This window comes from Rattus norvegicus, chromosome 16 (assembly GCF_021556685.1).
Source record: "Rattus norvegicus strain SHRSP/BbbUtx chromosome 16, alternate assembly SHRSP_T2T, whole genome shotgun sequence".
Classification (NCBI taxonomy): Eukaryota; Metazoa; Chordata; class Mammalia; order Rodentia; family Muridae; genus Rattus; species Rattus norvegicus.
This window is the reverse complement of record NC_141549.1, coordinates 59,860,148-59,880,235: the sequence shown is the minus strand read 5'-3', so window position 1 is coordinate 59,880,235 and position 20,088 is coordinate 59,860,148. Positions and strand designations below refer to the sequence as shown.

General features: G+C 37.5%; 2 protein-coding genes across 8 annotated transcripts; both read right to left on the bottom strand.

Moving 5' to 3' along the window:
• Positions 1 to 20,088, bottom strand: part of Erich1 (glutamate-rich 1) — a gene marked incomplete at its 5' end in the record, with an annotated part of 52,793,804 nt that overhangs the window by 23,784,128 nt on the left and 28,989,588 nt on the right.
• Cnot7 (CCR4-NOT transcription complex, subunit 7) lies at positions 911 to 20,070 on the bottom strand. 8 transcript variants are annotated; one of them, XM_087588359.1, is made up of 8 exons: positions 19,358 to 20,052; positions 18,393 to 18,604; positions 16,044 to 16,237; positions 10,884 to 10,922; positions 9,368 to 9,529; positions 7,061 to 7,205; positions 4,293 to 4,403; positions 911 to 2,500 (listed from the first exon to the last, which is right to left on the bottom strand). In XM_087588359.1, the coding sequence occupies exons 2-8, from the start codon at positions 18,507 to 18,509 to the stop codon at positions 2,372 to 2,374; spliced, it is 897 nt and encodes a 298-aa protein (XP_087444485.1). In that variant the 5' UTR covers positions 18,510 to 18,604; positions 19,358 to 20,052; the 3' UTR covers positions 911 to 2,371. The 8 variants fall into 8 exon arrangements, with proteins under 8 accessions (XP_087444485.1, XP_087444483.1, XP_087444486.1 ...); XM_087588357.1 differs by having other exon boundaries at positions 19,868 to 20,052; XM_087588360.1 differs by having other exon boundaries at positions 19,328 to 19,678.

The window sequence follows — 20,088 nt, the reverse complement described above, 5'->3', positions numbered from 1 at the left end:
GGATTGAAGCCAGGCTTTTCTTCTCTATCAAACTTACAATCATCCTAGGATTTCCCCATTGCTAGGTGTTCCTGGGCAGATAGAAGCATTTAGTCTGCCTAGGGTTCCAAGCGCAAATCGAGGCCCACCTTCGCTCTGAGGAAACACTGAGTTTGTAGAGTTTCCTTACCGAGCATAAGGTGAGGGTTACTTGCAATGGTATGGATACCCGTCCTTTATAACAGTTGTAACTAGAAAGCCTTTACCAAACGGGGAGGAGGGCTTCTCCTTATCTGCATATACTCAACTTTCCCCTCATCTTCCAGGTCTATAACCTCTCCTGGGATGTATACAATTAAGGAAAAGCTGTGCAATGGTAGAGTGTCTGGATATACAAATGAGGCTATTTTGGCCCTCCCCATCCTCCCTTGATGGGATGTAATCAGATAAAAAGCTCAACTGGGAAGATTCTTTTGCAAGGGAGTGCAGCTGAACTCACCAACATAGTGAATAATGACTTAGGACAGTCACAACAGCAGGATTAGAGATGTGAGCCTCCACACCCCGTCTTCTTTCAGTCAGGGTAAGGAAGAGAAGACAGTTGATATAAAGGGTACAGCATGCCTTGTTTTATGGCCCAGACCCAGGCTGGAGAATTTACTTATGGACCAGATGGCTTTACTGGAACTTTTTTTTTTCTTTTTTCTTTTTTTCGGAGCTGGGGACCGAACCCAGGGCCTTGCACTTGCTAGCTTACTGGAACTTTAAACACTAAAAAACCAGACCAATTTATTGAAAACACACACACACACACACACACACACCACCCCAGGTACTGAAGCATGACCAAATCCTGTTCCCAGAGAAAATGCCTCAAGTATTCAACACTTCTAAGTGCATGCTTCAAAACCAAAGTCACCAGTCACAAATATATAGGAAAACATTCTTGAAGCCTTTATTTACAAAAGCTTTAAAAACAAATAATACCCTCTGTTTTGCAAATAATGTTTAGTTTAAAAAGGACCGCCCAGGTACAGCATTTTCGTATCATGTATACAGAATGTACAAGGGAAATGAACTGTGTTGCTAACAGTTGGAGACTTTCTAATATTATTGATTGAAGTGTAGATAACACACATTACAACTTGTAGTCCGTCACTTCAGGGTAGAGTTAATGTTCACCAAAATCTTCCAACACATGCTCTGGTGTGGTCACGTATTCTGCATGGCTAAATATTTCACAGTCTCTTGTCAATATATATAAAATAGATTGCAAAGATATACACAAAAAAATAAACAAGCATTACACTCCTCAGGTAATTTTATTAGCTATATGTGTGTATTTATATATATATTTTGCATTTTGTTGTTTTGCACCAAATCTCTCCATTATTTATTTTTGTAGCATTTATGAAATCACATTTTTTTTTGTATTTTTAATTTGATATAAAATGTACCTAAAGACTTGTTATCTTTGGACTTTAATGAAATTGATTTGCGTAGTCAACAAATCAAGAACATCATAAATATGTTTATAAAATAAAACATTAAGGGTAAAAGTGATGGAGTAAAAGGAAGCCGGTCAAGGGAAGCGTTGCTGTCATAAAACTGTAGTTCCACATCTTAAACGCCAGTTTCTTTCTGGCAGAGTGGAAACCTCCAATCGCAAGGGCTTCTTCCTGAAGGGTGTAAAGCTGGTTTGAAATTCTTCAGTCACATAGCAGCCTATGCATGCCAATTAGAAACCAACAGACAGGAGATGTGTTCGGAAGGTTAAACACTACACACAGAAACAGTAGTTACTAGGCTCTTCAGTAGTTCCTTGTCTTCTTGTTAGTCCCGTTGAATCAACAATTTGCACAATGCACGTGCTGTACTCTGAATGTCAAAAACAAGCAAATACTGTAAAAAGGTGGTGGATGGTCATTTTTCTAGCTAAGAGCAAGAAAAATCACAATTTCTGATAAAATAGAGGATTGAAATCACTCTATAAAGTGCAAACTTGATGGTCCACAATCTTAAATACCTATAAGTACTGCAGAATAGGAGGAGAGGCACGGAAGAGGGAAATAAATTACAGTCAATGCTAGTTAATTTAGGAAAGGGAAAAACAAAACCAAGCTCAAGTAGGCAAAGTTTGTCAAATTATTCAGTAATGTAGCTTTGTCACACAAGCTTGATAAGAGGTGTATTAAATTAAGGCCAGATTTAACCTGAATGTACTTTAATTTATTAAGATCATAGCTAAGAAAGGCCATACTTATTACTGAAAGCAGAAAAGAAGGGCTACCAAAGGAGGGGCAGGTATTGCCTATTATTTAAGGGATGATAAAACCTATATACAAGCATGTGTGTAACTCGTATAAAATAAAAATAAGAAGACTATTTCCTGTCACGACTGCTTGCTGGCTTCCTCTTCATATGCATTCCCTGTGCCGTTCTGTACATAGGATGAGCCAGAACCAAGGCCGTATAAGTGGCCACAGTATTTGGCATCATCAATGTGATCTTCAAAGAACATCTAAAAATAAAATCGAAAGAAAAAAATCATCTTAAGCAAATGATATGACCTGTAGTTTATATCTCAACATTGTAATTGCTATTAATTAGGTAGAACAACTCTTTCCCGTGATGTTCCCTGGAGAAGCTATACTGCATATTTAACGAATAAGACTGACTGACGCCCTTCACTACAGGGCTCAAGGACCCTTTAAAATGCAAGTCTTTCTTTTTCATTAACATTTACTTCATCTTAACGAGAATTTATGAGCATAAAAACATGCAGACCGTTTAATTTCTTTAATATAACAACCTTCAAAGAATGAGAGAGATAATGGCAGAAGAAGAGGAGATGTTACACCATTTTAAGTTGTCTTAAGTCTAAGTGCAAGGCTGAATTGATTAAAATTAACCAAACCCTAAACATGTTATAGATAGTAAACACCTGAACATTCTCACTACATTGCCAGCCTTGAAGCCAAGGGCAATAAAGCTAACAAACTGGTGCCAGAAACTCACCATTAACTAGCTATAAGGCATTTTTAAAATAAAAATCCAAAAGGTGGTTCTATATTGAAACTAAACAATTTACTTGCGTAAGTGGACAATTCAAGTAACTTCTAAATTGATACTACCTGGCAACACAGATCAAATGCTTTGTATCAATAACATACTTCTACCAAGAGAATACACTCAAAATAATTCCACAGCAAGTATTCTGTAAAAATGTGTTTCTGTAGGTACATTATATACATACATACATACATACATACATACATACATACATACATGCATTACATGCATGTGTGTGTGTATGCACATACACACACACACACACATACACATACACGATTTGTACCAAACCAAAATAGGACACAAACACATACACACACTTGTACCAAACAAAAAATAGGATCTATATGTGTGTGTATGTGTCTATAACTAAATATTGTTTTATTACCACCAGTGAGGTAACCGTGATATCTATCACTAGGATGGTTATCTATCCTAAAAACAGACTTCGTTCCACTACACATCACCCTTCTACTCCTATCAATTTTATTCTTGAAGTACTTAATGGGGGAATTCCTGAAATAGCTTTTAATTCAACTATATATCAGACTTTAGAGTTAATTAATACCTATAATTCAAAAAGCCCTTTAAGACTTAGTAAAAACTTTAAGTTCTACTTTATAAAACCCTCAAAGCAAAGAAAGACGAGCAAATCTATTCTCACCACCATTTTCAAGAAAGAGAAGGTACAAACTAAGGAAACTCTGACACACATTCCCTGACTCAGAAGGGCACTTGTGGGGTCTAAGAAAGGCCTCTAGTGGGGTTGGGGATTTAGCTCAGTGGTAGAGCGCTTGCCTAGGAACCGCAAGGCCCTGGGTTCGGACCCCAGCTCCGAAAAAAAGAACCAAAAAAAAAAAAAAAAAAAAAAAAAAAGAAAGGCCTCTAGTGTTCCCTCACTAACTTTCAGCTTAAAGTCACTAGCCTCTGCTCTGTCCATCTAAAAAACAGTATGTTCATATGTACATGACTTCTACAATCACATAATCCTTTATTCTGTAAGCAACGTATTTCAGAATAAAAGAATTTTTTATTCTATAAAGAATTTATTATCTTTCCTTTTTGGATGACATTTCAGGAGGACTTATTTAACACTTTCATTCAAATGTGGTGGATGTAACTTATATAGTACCTCTATTTATATCTTCACTTAGTAGGTTCTTAATGCCCAAAACTTTTGTCATCAGACTTTTAATGTTCTCTACCTAACAACCAAGAAAAAGGCACTGATGTCTTCATACTTCTCTCATTTTGAAAAAGGCCATTCCTGTAAGCAGTGAGTCAGATCCTGCCTGGTGTTGAGGTCCTATCCGCTCCAGCTCTAACTGCTCAGCAACTTCCTGCAGTCCACCCTAGAGGGAAGAACAGTCGCTTGTCAAAGAGAAGACTTTGGGACTGGAACTCACAACTATACATTTAGACACTGACAAAAATATGAATAAGTTTTTAATATGTAAAGATTAACCTTGTAAAGATGGCAAGGGGATTGATAAAATATTAATCTGCAATACATTTGTGGACCATAAAAGCCTTGTTACCAAATATGAAATTCTAATAGGAAAATTTTATCTTAATTATACATTTTAAGGCATGTGACAAGCAAACAATTTTCTACAGATATGGAGGAAGTAGATCAGATTCAGGGTAACAGGTATTAGTCACACTCAGTGTATTGTGCCATCACTCATTAAAAACTCAGTATTGAGTACAGGCATTTCCTTTTAAATATCTAGGCATCCCCTGAAGTATTTACAACTAAATAAAACAAAGACAGCACGAGTGTTCAGACCACTGCTGTCAGTCTGCCACATAATGTTCATTTTCTCAACTAAGAAGAGAATTTTACAGATATAACTCTTTTAGAATGGTTTGCTATGATATGCTTACATTAATATAGCCATGACTGAGAAAAATAAAGAATGTGAAAGGAAAAGAGAAGAAATAAAAGACAGACAGAAGCAGACTACTACCAATCAACGCTCTCCTTAAATTACAAAGGCTTTACTAGCAAGTCAGGCCCTCCGAAGTCCCATCCTAGCTTGATAGGACTTTTGCCCACCAACTACTTCTGTGCTAAACAGCATTGTGTGCACTATGTATCCTTAGCAGCCACTGGTAATACAGACACAGACTAAATGTGAACGACTGGCAGCACCTTATCACTAACATACACTTTCAGTGGGAGCAGCTCACACAGCACACAAGAAAATACTTGATATATTTTTAGGCATTTCTGAATATATAGATGAGTAAAGAGTTAGGACTATTTATGAAAACTATTATCATACCAAGCTGTCAATTAAAAAAACCAAAAACAAAAACGTCAGAGCCAGATCAGACTTAGATTCTCAGCATGCCACCCATCTGTGTAAGCAATCAGAATACTCTGCTGGAGTTCACTTATGAGGAAACCTCAAATGACACAGAATTCTACAACTTTCAGCTGATAGTCTGAAATAATCTTGCAAAGAACTTCTCCCAGTTATATGGCACCACACCTATATTGGAGGCAAACACCTGTGTCCTGCAATTCTCAGTTAATTGTTGAAATCAAAGCTTACACATTCACTTTTCTAAAGCCTAAAGAAACTTGACCAACCTTGGTTTTACTGAAGAGAGGGACAATACTGGCTATAAATACACTTGTTTCCTTAGTTATAATTTAAATATCACACTAAAATCCAGCAACTAAAAACCCACTCACTGTATTGCCAGGGATCCGTTGCCAACTCAGGTGAATTTGCTCTTAAACCGAAGTACTTTAATCAGGAAACATTTATTTTGTTCAAAGGTTAAGAATAAATGGTCACATATTTTAAGTAGTATCAGAATAAGCTGCTATCTATATGGAAACTACATATTTACTATACAGTACTTAAACCTAATCAGTTTTAGCTATGTAAATAATAACATACTTCAACAAGAAACAATAAAGAGTCTCTAGTCAGGAAAACCACGTTAGAACAGTATTGAATGTCGCTGCCCGCTGCTCGTCAACCACAACCTGTATCTTTAGGATAGTTCTGTGTGCTGGGAGTGTGAGCACCGCTGTAATAGGCCCAGTAAGTGTGCTATACCTCATACTTTCGTTTCAGTTCATGATTCTCAATCTGGCATCAATAACAAAAACCTGGCCCTTAGCTTGACTTTTTAAAAAATTTATTCTAGGGGCTAAAGAGTTGGCCCCTAGAGCACTGCTGCTGTGGAGGACCAAGTTCCTAGCACCCACTGCAGCTAACGAGTACCCATGACTCAGTTCCAGAGGAGTCTAGCGCTCTCCTCTAGCCTCTGCTACCTCTTACTATGAACGTCCACAGAATGTGTGTGTATATAAAATATATTTAATGTAATTAATATATTAATCAACCTTATTCTGGGCTGGAAAGATGGCTCCGCAGGTTAGAACACTTGATGTTCTTGCAGAGGACCCAGGTTCAGCTCAAGCACAGCATGGTGGTTCACAACCATCCATAACTACAATTGTAGGGGACTGGATACCCTCTTCTCATGTCCTCAGACAGCAGGCACACATTTGGTGCATAGATACACATGCAAACAAAATACCCATATACATAAAATAAAATTTAAAAAATCTATGACAAAACAAAAACCCAACCAATCAAAACATAAACCCAAAACAAACCTTCTCCTGTCAAGATGAACACTGCAGCTTGGAAGAGGGCCGTCTACTACTTAAGAACAACAGGATCAGATAATATAACTGTGTTTAACATGATCTTTAAAACATGGCTTAAAACATTCAGGCCTAAGATATTATAGAAGTTACTTGGTCTAAATCACTGCTTCTCAACCTTCTTAATGCTACGACCCTTTAATACAGTTGTGTTGTGCTGACCCCCAACCATAAAATTATTTTCACTGCTTCTTCATAACTGTGATTTTTCTACTGTTACGAATCATAACATAAATATCTGCGTTTCCCAATGGTCTCAATCGATCCCTGTGAAAGGGTTGTTCAAGCTCCAGGTAAAGTCTCCCGAAGCCTCACCTTGAGGTTCTTGCAGCTCTTCATGAGGTACTTCACATCATAGATGACAGGGAAGAATAATCGAAGGATCTCAAAGAAATCAAGCTCTTCTTCAGGCAAGTTAGAGTTGGTCAGAATTTTGATTAAATAGCCAAAGTCATAACCACTAATAAAAAGATTAAAAGAATACAGAAAAAATACATTAATATCATGAAAGACCTAGTTTTTCAGGTAGAAAGCTAAATAAGTCATACTACAGGCAAAAGGATTAACAACAATGTGCAAACAGGAGCAATGAAAAGAGAAACATTCATAACTGTAATGCAGAAATTCATCACTCAGCATCTTAAACACATGATATTATCAATTTAACTCTATAGTCATTTAAATAATATTTTTCTGATACGTAAAATTCTGGGCTGGGGAGACGCTGTTCAAACATGAGTACCTGAGTTTGATCCCAAACGTCCAAGTAAAATCTGAGTGTTATGACCACCATATACACATGCAAGTACACACCTCCAAAACATAGGTTCAGTAAGGTCACTGACACGATGAATGGGAAGGTATATGAAAAATGCTATAAGCTAGCAAGACTTAATGTTTCAAAGGCAAAAACCATGTAAAACCTTGTCACCATTTACATGAGATGGTGACACTCACCAATTTCAAAGAATAAATCCCTAACAGAGTATTTCATTTCCACTAAGTGACTTTATTAGGATGTACATTCCCCCAAATGTTGTTTCTATATCAGTATAACTCTCCAAGAGATAGTTATCAATGGGAAAGTTAAATATGGCAGGTAGGAACCAGGGAAAAGAACTGTTTTTTAATACAACACCATCTCTCCTTCTGCCTCAAATTGAGGTCACACATCCTTATCACCAGTCTTTCACCAGCTGCCTAGGTCCCTCCACTCCTGAACTCCTTCGACGTTACTTTCTATGATGGGCCTGCGACAGCAAGCCTTCCCTCAAGTGCCCAACCCAGAGATCTCTATACAGACAAATGTCTGCTGTACATGGACCTTTAGGTACATGGATTTTCTCCACTGGTTTACAGGAAAGGAATTATAGCTATAAAATATCTTTTTCTCACCTATAATTTGAACTCATATTTGGCAAATGACCTTACTGAACCTATCTTTTAGAGGACATACAAGATAAACTTTTATTTGATGTTTATTATTTTACTTATAATTTGAAAGGGGAGTTTTACCATGGAAGATCTTTGGTACATGTACCCAAGAGCAGAAACTTAAATTCACTAATAGTTGGCAGAAGTAACTTTGCCAGTTCTCTAAAATACAGCAATATGGCTTTGCTTACTTCTAATAAAATGCTATAGTTTAGAATTTATATACATACTATTTAATTTTTGACAGTCTTCATTATATAGCTCTGGCTAGGCTGGAAGAATAGGATGGCCCTAGATTCAAGAGATCTACCTGCTTTTGTCTCCCAAGTACCATGACTGGCAGAATTTATAATTAAAAAAAATAGACTGATTAGACTTTAAAGACATATCTTTGATATTGAATGGACTAATCTAGCTTGTTTAATATTTAAATCCTCCTTAACTATCCGGTTTTATTTTTATAATAATAATAAAGAATTAAACATCATCACATACAGAGTATATAAAATGAAATGCTTTGTATGGGTTGTAATCAACCACTGAGAAATATCTGCAAGACATTTTTTCTAAGGATAGCCTTCCCAATCACCTCATCAAAACAAAACCAAAAAGCAAAATAAACAAAACAAAACCAAAAAACCTCCTACATATCCGTTCTTGGTCTTGTCTTTGTGGATCAATTCTTCGTAACACTTATTATTGTATAACATGCCACACTAGACACTACGTCATTCAAATTGCTGCTTTACCTTTAGAAGAATGGAAAGTACATGGGAGGGAAAGTTTTAGTCTGTTGTGTTCAGTTTTAGCATCTCAGCACAGTGGCTAACATCAGGAAAGTACTATCAAGTTTTTAAAAAATTAATACCTCCCTTTATATAAACATAAACTAAGACTTAAAAAAAAGGTTAAGAAGGAAGAGGAACACAAATCCTCAATAGCTTTGCCAGATTTGAACGAAAGTTGGTTGTAGTTTACATTCTTTCCACTAAGCACCAATCCCTCCCCCAGGCTAAAACACATGCCTTGCTAAAAGGTAAACGTTCTCAGTGAGGTATTACACATGCTCGTGGCAGTTAACTCACTAGAACTAAGCAAAGAATTGCTGGTATAGTGACCCAAACAGGTATAAGGCAGATATATGATGGATGCATATTGCAATGTCCCCCCCACCCTTTTATTTTTTACCTATGAAATGATAACCATTTGACCCCTTCACAGAGAACCACTCCTGAGGTCATAAGAAGTTCTGCAAAATACTGGGTCTCAATCCCTTCCTCCTCATGTTTTTTAAACTGGATGCCAGACGTTGTCAGTAGCTCTATAGAGTCCTGAGCATACATGTCCTCCCTGGCAGGAGAGAGAAAAAAATGGTCAAAATTTCCATTATCAGTTGTTTTCCACTTACGCCTACAACTATAGTGCAGAAACAAGACAGAGGACTGGTTTATGTCCAACCATTCAAATGCTTCACAATGATCAAGAAAAATAAAATGAAAAGTATCCAAGAAGTAAATAATCATTTGAAACAGTCCAATGGTGAGTTAACCCTTACCATCAACTCAATCTCATCAGCTTCTAAACATTATATAAATCTCACTGGACTTAAAAAGGGTCTTTTACTCACCAGAGGCTACCACAGACATGTTCTTTTCAGTCTCTGCAGCTAGTTTAGGGCTGCCAGATGGAGCTGTAGCCACAGCCATGAGGGGTTATGCACACCTCTCATGCTCTCAGCAGAACCAGGAAGGAGACACCAAGTGGCCAACATCTCTTGTGGCTGAGTTAAACTACATTCCATCTTAAAGAGAAAGGAGACGCCTCCTCTCACAAATGAGGAGCCTTTCGGTGGCTCTAGTAAGCAGTGAACTGTTCAGAATTAAAGACTCAGTTATGACATCATTTCTCCTTCCAGCAATCGCATACAATTAGAGGCAAATACAATCCTAGACAGATGACCTTAAACCAAGCCAGGAAGCCTAACTATAAACCAGTTCTGCACATTTCTACTTAAAGCAGAGGAAAAGCTACCTGTAATTTCTGAGCACAAATACGTTAGGTATTATATTAAGAAGATGAAGATTCATAAAAAAGTATCTTGTGGATTTACCATTTATTTTTATTTACTTATTGTTAACATTAACATTGCTTTCTACCATTAGCAAAAGAAAATTTCTATGAAAGATTGCAATAAAACTAACAAAACCAAAATAAATGTTTATCTTTGACTAATTGTATTTTTGTAGTTTATTCTCTGGAAATCAATTTCAAAGGTCAGTTTTAGTTTCCAGACTGTCAAGAACTAAATGACAAAGTTAAGAATTGAAACATTTAAAAACAGAAAGGAGCCCTAACCATCACTTTACATCATGACTTCTCTTGAAAAATCCTGTAGGAAAGATATCAGAATAAATTCCAATGCAGCCCCGCCTCAGACCCTAGTTAAATATCTCATTATACTAAGATCATGTCCCTTAAATGAGGTCCTTGGGCTCACACTGAACCTGTTTAAACACGTTTAACCAATCAGACTACAGCAGACTGTTCTCCAGGCTCAGGCTGCTCTTAGCCACATGCTCAACTTATTTTATTACAGTAACATTAGGTAACCATTACCAAATTAAATACTGCATCGATGAGGTAGGGTTTGTAAGTCATTATTTCCCCAACTTGCCCAATGATAATAATCACCAGGGGAACTTACCAAAAATATGGATTCCCAGGTCCCAATGCAGTCCCAGACCTATTGAATCACAATTCCCAGGTGAGAGACCTGGAGCAATACCTCGGTATTTTATAATAAAGTAAGACTGGCAAACAAAGACATATGAACAGGCCCTTTCTCTCTTCTGCAAAATATATATAATTCAAGTCTAAGCTTCGTAGAATGAGTCTTTTATAATAAAGTTTGGTATAGATCTCATGCTTTATAATACCCAACTCATAGCCTTATGAGTGAGGTCAAACTCTAGAGAGGATGAAGGAAACTTTCTACAGTAAGGGGAATTCCATAGCAATTAGGAGTCCCATTTCCAAATCAGTGTACTATCCTTTTCTTTAAATGTTCTATATTCTACTTTCTCTACTCTTAAACATTAAAGCAATAAAGGGGAAAATACTAACACTAACGTTAAAGGGTAACTATAACATTGTTTAGTCAAAATCTAAAAATTTTATCTGGTGTTGACTATTGCCTGTTAGATCTATCGTTGAGATTTAAGGTAGCAAAATCTCTAGTTATGACAGAATATGAATGAAAACCATGTAAAAACCTCCAAAGAGTTCCCAAAAGGCATAGGTATATATGGCTATTTTCAGTTAATATCCTAAAGATGCACTATCTACTAATTATGTAAAAATACCAAATTTCCTATTTTTATCATCTGAACCAACCCTATTATAAGAACTTACACTTCTAACATGTGTTCTTACCAACATTTAAAGAATTTCTGGATTATCCCATCTGGATACCCATCATAGGGTTGATACAATACCTTCTTCAAGTGTCATTTACTTTCAAACAGACTTTCCTTTAATAAGTCAAGTGTACTTTCATAAAAATATCAACTCCAACAAATTAAAATTTATGATAAAATCATCAAGTTAAAATACAGATAAGCTGGAATGCAGATAGTTATACAGATGGTTAGCCATCTTTAGTTTTTAATAAATTAAATTAGTAAACCCAAATAAACTCAAATAATAAAAACTTAAATAAATTAATAACACAAAAAATACCTAAAATTGCAAAGGCTATGAGTGACAAGAAGACAACTAAAAAGGAAGTATTCTCACAAGTCCAATTAGCAAGCTATTCACAATAGGCTATTTACTCTTCTGATGGAAGAAACTGAGCACGAGTTTCCAACTTGCAAAGGACTACAACTTCAGAAAACAGTAGCAAAAGCCTGCTTGTTTCTTAATATGCACATATGTGCCTAGTTAAAACTTAAATATTCATTCTGGGAATAAATAAATAAAGCTTAACAATGTTTTCAACTTTGGATTGAGATCTCTACTTCCAATAAATTAACCACAAAGTTTCCAAAAGATATACAGATCCTCCATGATTAATGTTATGTCCTGATAATATCATTAGAAGTTAGGAAGACAGTATCAAAAAGGTGAACATATTATTAGATCACCTACATGGCTTGGCAGCAGAGTACAATGTAAACTATCATATGAGAGAGCAGCCAGCTGTAAGCAGAAGCCATAAGCTTCCTACTGCTACCCAGCACTGCAGCAGAGTACATAGTGCTGCTGTAGAAAAGGAACAAAATTCAAAAGTTAATGCCTCGTCCACTGAATGCATACTACTTCTGTATGTAGTCAAAAAGTGTAAATTGAGCCATCATAAGTCAGGAACCATGAGAGCGGCTCACTAAAAAACCTAAAGCGTGTACCCTAATCATCCACCTGGTCGTCCAATCCAGCTATCATCTAATTTTAAAGCATATGTCCTAATCATCCATCATAGCATAGTGAGATGTACTACAGAACATTAAGAAAAAGGCCCACTTGGGAAATAGAGGAAGGTAGATCTCTGAGTTTGAGGTCAGCCTGGTCTACAGAGCAAGTTCCAAGACAATCATAGCTTCACAGAGAAACCCTGTCTCAAAAACAAACAAACAAAAAACCCACACAAACAAACAAAGAAACAGAAAAAGGTCAAGTAACCAATTACTCAGAACTCTGAATAACAGTACCATATATAAATGAGATGTCCTTAATATATACCAAAACTATAAGTTATACAACAACTAGGAGGAAGTGTTGAGAAACTTGTAAAAGTTGTTTCAACTTTTCAACACTATCCAGTTTCAAAAGCATGCTCTTCTTGTAAACAAAAAGAGAAAAGAAGGTCAGCAAATGTGCTTCATATTTCTAACAGTGTAACATTGTTAAAGTCAGGTTTTCTAAAATGAATACACTTCAATGTTAATAGTCTTCATGTTGGTAAATTTACCCCAGGCAAGTGTGTTTACCTCACCATAACCTTTAACCTGAGGAGACTATCTATCAGATCAGCAGTTTTAGGATATTAGTGGTGAGGACACTCAGCTCCCTCAAGTCTAGCTCTGAAGAGGATACTGTAGCAGCCAGTGTTCTCCTTAACTAAGGTTGGGATGCTCTTCTGCTACAGAGTTTATCAAGCACTGGGCAAAGAAAGCAGAGTCTTAGCTTTAGAACACACACTAATAAACAAGCCCACAGTAAGTATAATAGTTACAGTGACCAAAATACCAATATGCCTAAGGAAAGTTATTTTTACATAGAGAGCATTTATTTGTTCCTAAGTGTTACCTAATACTGATTTAGGTATTACAAATCATGCCTTCAAGATTCGGAGAATGCTAAGTAACACTTGAAGCATGTTTTTCTCTGTGCTACCCTACTCTCAAGATCTACGCAAAGTTTAATGTGATACATACTATGACCATACATATCTTTCCACAAATCTTTTTATCATAAGTAATGATTTGTCATTTACTCTCTTGATGCTAATGGTAAAACTTGAAAGGACACTGGCAAACCTAGAAGAACCCTGACTCGGACCAATGTGAGAATTAAACAAAACATTTTCACAAGCACAGACAACAGAGAGAGAGAGAGAGACATGAAAAGCACTACGTTACGATGATGCTGGACAATGTTCACCAGCATTAGCCGCAGAGCCTTGTGCACTGACATGTTCTTCTAGGCATTCAACAAGGTGGATTCCACCGTTCTTCAGCGTCTAAGCTGCTGCTATGATCCTGCCCACATCAGGCAGGGCTACCTTCATCTTCTCAAAAGCCTTTGCTCTGACTAACGTTGTTCACTATGGTCTTCAACATTTTAAACTAAAATTTTCATCGTGTGTGTGCAGGCACATGTCCATCATATCACACATATTAAGGTTATATCATAACTTCAGTTCTCTCCTACTATGTGGGTCCTGAGCATTATACCTAAGATTGTCCACCATGATGGCAGGGGCTTAAGCATTGAGTCACCTCACCAGCCTTTACACTCTTTTCTTTACCATTCCTATGATGCTACCATTAGTATAAATAGTAGCGAAATGGGCAGTAAAACTAGTTTTGCTTGAGTAAGAAAAAAATCAAAATGTTCCTCAGAGAACAATAGAAAAGTCACTGCTACAAAAATTACCATCTAGCAAAGGAGGTTACCAGCTTTACTAGCTGAAACACGATATACTAATTCCCAGTCACAAACTATGTATCTTATGTAACAAAATAAAACAAACAAAACCCAATATCCTGACGATTAATTTGAAGGGAAAAAAAACCTTGAAGAAATAAAATAGAAAAAACTAAAGAGCACAGTGAGGAAAGCATGGGAGGGTATTTTCAACTTGTTCCAGAGCTGTGGTACTCATGAAGCCTTACAACAGTGGAGGTGAGCACGCAGGCCTTCAGAGGGTCTCCAGGGGCTGTTAGTACAGTACTTGATATTCAGATGCTCTCAGTATTATTTACAGGATTAACACAACACACTTTAAGGATCCACAACTGCAGTGTTGACACTATCACCTTCTAAAACCATCAGTCCTGCTATTCATTAGGTCTTACATGTGACACAGTACATATTCAACAAAGAATTCTTATGTAGACACTAACACTGATCTTCTTATTGTGTTCTGTTGCTATTTTTCAAACCAGATTTTTGATCACATTACACAAATACGGGCTACAAAGCAGAAGGGGACCAAAATATTGTAACATAGTGTAGAATATACTTTATTTCCATGCCTGAACAGAAATAACATGCCCCTGTCCCCTACTAGGCACTTATTCCTACAGTTCAGAAGTAACATGTATCCCACAATAGTTATAAATGTGGCAAACTTACTTAAAACATTGTGTGTGTCTGTGTATGTATATATTTATATACACATAAATTTTAAAATCCAACTGCATGGTTCTTGAGCATGAACTTAGCCAGTGATGCTGTGTCAAAAGGATGGACTCACCTTCATGCAGTTCCTTCAGCTATGACGATTACAATAAATAATGTAGAACTATTTTAACTAAAGAAATAGTTTATACCAAAGATTTGAGTTAGACATCAGATTGTGGTATATATGCAAGTTTCAATACTATTACGTCCTCTGTATGTAGATTAAGAGGTTAAGGATTACATCGGAATAGTCCTTTAAAGAACATGAATTTAAAAAGAAAATATCCCCAATTTTCCAAGAACATCTTACTACATGTGGTAAGTATTTAGAACGCAAAGTATGACTGTGATAAAATTTCTTCACAGGAGCAATGACTCTCTTAACAAATCTATAGTAGATTGGAGGTGTAGCTCAATGGTATCCGTGTGCTTAGTCAGCAAAGTGCCACCCCAGTCATATGAATTCCAAGTTGGGCATAAAACAAATGTGACCGTTCTATGTGTGGTGGCACATGCCTTTTAATCCCAGCATTTGGGAGGCAGAAAGAGATGGATCTCTGAAAGTTTGAGCCTAGCGCTGTCTACATAGAGAGTTCCAGGCCAGCCTGGGCTATGTAATGAGACTCTGTCTCAAAAAAAGTAAAACAGCAGCAAAATGTAATAGTAAAATGTAAGAGTCATGTTTAGGATCCCAGGTTTAATCTGCAGCACCTTAAACAATGACAAACATAACAGAAACAGTAACAAAAATACAATTTCACAACTTTCCATAAAATCAGTCATCATATTTTAGAAATAACATCTCTATAACTAAAGTCTTTGAAATTAGAAAGTTTTTATTATCTTTCTAATTATGAGGCAATTACAGTTGCCTCATAATAATAAGCCTAAGCTTTTGAATTTCTATATTTAATAAATTTCCAGGGAAATTGGGGTCATATATTTTTTTCCCACTTACGTCAAATTAAATTTAAAATTAAACTGCCAAGTTGATGTTCCTGGAGGGTATTCTCCTTGCTCATTCATAAATGTCAGTCCAAGCTGAATTATCTTTAACAAGTCTACATTACATCGCAACAGTTGGTACTGATAGTCAGCATTGCTTCTGAATTCTCCAATGGGCCTTGCAACAACGCCTGGAAACTCGGTGTCCTGTGAAGTAATTGTAAAATTCAGTATTTACTAGATGGTCATAAATACAACCATAAACTCTCAGAAAATTTTTGATACAAGTCAGAGAATTCTATTACAATGAAATTCTATATGTTGATAGTCAATGATTATTTTAAAAGCATGAAGAGCATTAATTACTTATTAAGCCTCAAAATTCTATAAACTTAAATTACTTTTTCTTAGTTGAAATTTGTCATTAAATGATTACCCTGTACTGATAACTCATAATAAACTCAAGCAAATATTTCCTTCATTTCCAAGGAAAAGTCATAATCTCATTCCTAAGGAGTATGCATATGAAACCACACTTATAGCATTACATTACTAAACTCAAACTGCATGAAGGATTGATTTAAAAGTAGAAAATATACTGTGCTTTCCAAACAATGCAGTGAGACATTTATCTGACACCAAAGTAAAAGTCTCATTAATGTCATTTCTTTAGTTAGCCCAGGTATTTTCTGTCTAATTCACAGAAAGCATGTCAAGATTCACAGTCCCTCTTGCAGGCTGCTATTTCTGTAATGCAGCTGTTCCTTATTATCTGAGATATACCACTAGCAATTTCTTCTGCTCATAAAAATAATAGTCCCCACTCAAACAGAAAGTTTCTGCTCTAATTATGGACAAGTACACCTTTATTGAATGGTATGTTATGTACAGATATTCCTATTTTAAGTAAGTATCCTGTTCATTCACAGAGATGCACTTTTTTTAAAAACTTGTGATAGTAAAAAAATTATGTATTAGCTTAGCATGAGAATTCGAATTAAGGCTAGCACGAAAAGAAGAAGAAAATGTAGGAGGAGGAGGAAGAAGAAGAAGAGGAGGAGGAGAATAGTAAGTCAATATGAAACAGTAGAGAAATCAAAACTTCCTGAATTTAATACAATCAGCAGTCAATTACTGGAGTCAATAAACAGGCTAGACCTGAAGTGGACCAGGGAAAGAGGTGCAAGACATTGAAATACTGCCTTCTAGAGCTAGTAATTGTGTAGATCAAGAAAAACAGGTTAGCTATAACAAATACACAAAATGTAGTAACACAGCAGAAAAATAATCATCCCAACATTCTAGGCAGACTGAATACCACATACAAGAGCAGAGTTGTTCAATGATCTAGTGTGTTTCTGGAGCTTTGGAAATGCGTTATTAAAGGATCTACTTTGGTTTTTGTTTGTGTATAAAGATACCCAGGAACTCACTGGCTTCTGAAAGTTTATCTGGTACTAGTAGCATGGCCTTGGGATTGCTAAGAGCTGAGCTGACATTCTTAGATAGGCTCTAGAGTCCTCCCACTGAATGTAATCAGTTTCACAAAACTGTACATCAGACAAGTAAATTCTGTAACCATGTCCTCCTCTCCCTAGCAAAAAAAGTCTAAACCACAATGAGTGACTCCTCCACGCCTGCAGCCTTGGTATATCACACTCTTGCCTTCTCACTCAGCAGCTCAGACTCAGTAAGAACCCATAGGAATGCCATAGCTTCCTGAGAGCACAGCAAAGCCTGTCTCCTTTAAGCCCTTAAAGCCAGGTGAAGCAAGCCCAAATCCTAAAGCATGTCTGCCACTTTTATTCAAATGCCCCTGATTCCTAATCCCTTGCAAATGATGGCAAGCAGTAAAAAACTCAACTTGTCAAAATAGTTTTGTTTCTGATAGCCTTCCCTGAAGGAAACAGAAGTTGTTTTTATAATTAAATTAATCCCTAGTTATCAATGAAAAGGGATTAATTCAGGGTTTTAAAAACTCACTCCAGGGCTGAGGATGACAGTTCATTTGGTAAAGAACTTGGCGTGCAATCACAGGGACTGGAGTTCAATCTCAAGAATCTTGTGTTTAAAGGTGCATAGTCCGTGGGCTTGCAATTTAAGTACTTGGAAAGCAGAGGCAGCTGGAGCCCAAGGCTTCCTAGCCAGCCAGCCTCCCTTAATCAGCAAGTCTCAGAAACCTGTCTCAGTCTCTCACTCCTTATCTCTCTTTTTCTCTGTCTCACTCTCTCACTTTTTCTGTCTCAGTCTCTCTTTCTGTCTTTGTGTGACACACACACACACACACACACACACACACACACACACACTTCCCACTTCACCCTTATGAAAGGCATTTGGAAAGATTTAGTCATGTCCATACCATAGCAACATAATTATATTTTCGGATAACTTGACGGATTTTCTTCATCTCTTCATCCAGGTTACAAGCCCAAACTTCACAAATTCTTTGGCTATGATCTACAGTTGCTGCTGGCATAGTGACAGCACAAGGAGTCTAGATGCGAAGCATCAAAATGTTATACTTGATTGAAGATTTGTTTCATAAAAATACTTTACTCTTTACTTGTGTACCTGTTGAAATAAAAAGCACCGATATCATGAATGTGAATTATAAAACTGGGCTGGTATAAACCTTAGGTTACTTATTCAAAGTTCATGATTCATAACAAAATCAAGTTTTAGAAAGTTACTTTTCTTAAGGTACAGAGCTAATATATAGGGAATAAAAGCACCACAACACCGATTTGCCAGGTGAATATAAATCTCACTAAGATCTGCTCCGAATTCAATTCACTCTTCACAAAACTATGATCCATTTCAAGCTTAAAAAAAAAAAAAAAAGAAATTAACGAAATCAAACGTTTCTTAATAGAATGCTTGCTTTTATTCTTCTAACAAAACATTTAAAATCTTATTCAAACCAGATTGGAGGAACTATTTTTAAAAAATGTTTTGAAAAGCATCAGGCAATCTCAGAAATAAATGCTCAAATAGCGGGAGGGAGAAAGGAGGAAGGCAATGAAATGTGAGCATTTAAAAATTTCTAATTTCAAAAACATTTCTCCTGGCTGCCAAAAAGGGACCTCATATTTACGCCATAAACACAAGGTTCACAAGGTAAACAGTGATGAGATAATTAATAGAGACGAACAGGGACCAACAAACAATAACCCCCCCCCCCCCCCAACAAAATAAACGAGTGAAAGGAGGATGGCTTTGTGTCCTAAACTCGTAAATGCAAGCTGGAGAAATCTCAGAAACAAAAGGTGATGAGGGGCACGCCTTCTTTCTTACTCTCCTTCCTGCCAACGTCGGTACACTCACACACTACGGAAACACTGTAATTTAACACCGCTCTCCTCCACCCCTCTTCTCTACTGCGGTCTCAGGGTCCCTGAAGAGGCAGCAAAGGCCTTCTCATTACTGAGGTCGCATGTCCTCCGTGGGCAACGTGAAGAAAGCACAGACGCATTCATGTCAAGGATAACTCTCTTCGCTGGCACACAGCCAGGTCGAGGGTGCTGATAGCATTTACTAGAGTCAGATTGACTCCCAACCACCGCGAAGAGGAGCTACTAGTTCAGAAGTAGGCCACCGCCCTCCACTCTCAATTTCCTTCCCACAACGAAGTCCCAGGTACAAAGCGGTGGCGTCATCACTGCGCGCCGCGCCCCAGACAGGCCCCCGGCCCGTTACCTCCCCCTCTAATACCCCCCCTCTGCCAGCTCTGTCCACCACAGCCGCGCTTCAGCGGGCGCCATCGCGCGCCCTCTCCGGCTCCCACTCCCGCCCCTTTCCCATTGCCCCAGCACGCCCGGGTCCCGCCGGATCTACTTGTGTCTCTGAGCTCGCGCTCCTCCTCCTCCTCCTCGCCATAGAGATAGCACCCGGCGGCGGTGGCGGTGGCGGTACCGGCGGCGGCAGAGGGAGCCCCATAGACAGCTCTCGCCCTGCAAAGGGGAAAGGGGAGCCGGAGCTGCGCTCTGCCCAGCGCTGCGACGTCGCTCCTCGCACGTCCTATCGAGGGCGCGGCATGATGACGCAAGCCCCGAGTG

Excerpts from the sequence above, each read along its gene's own strand:
- Cnot7 (XM_087588359.1), bottom strand. The coding sequence starts at position 18,509 with ATGCCAGCAGCAACTGTAGATCATAGCCAAAGAATTTGTGAAGTTTGG. Across the intron at positions 9,530-10,883 it reads CCTGGGAATCCATATTTTTG|GGAGGACATGTATGCTCAGG; the intron begins GTAAGTTCCCCT and ends CTCTCCTGCCAG. Across the intron at positions 7,206-9,367 it reads AAATGGTTATCATTTCATAG|TGGTTATGACTTTGGCTATT; the intron begins GTAAAAAATAAA and ends TCTTTTTATTAG.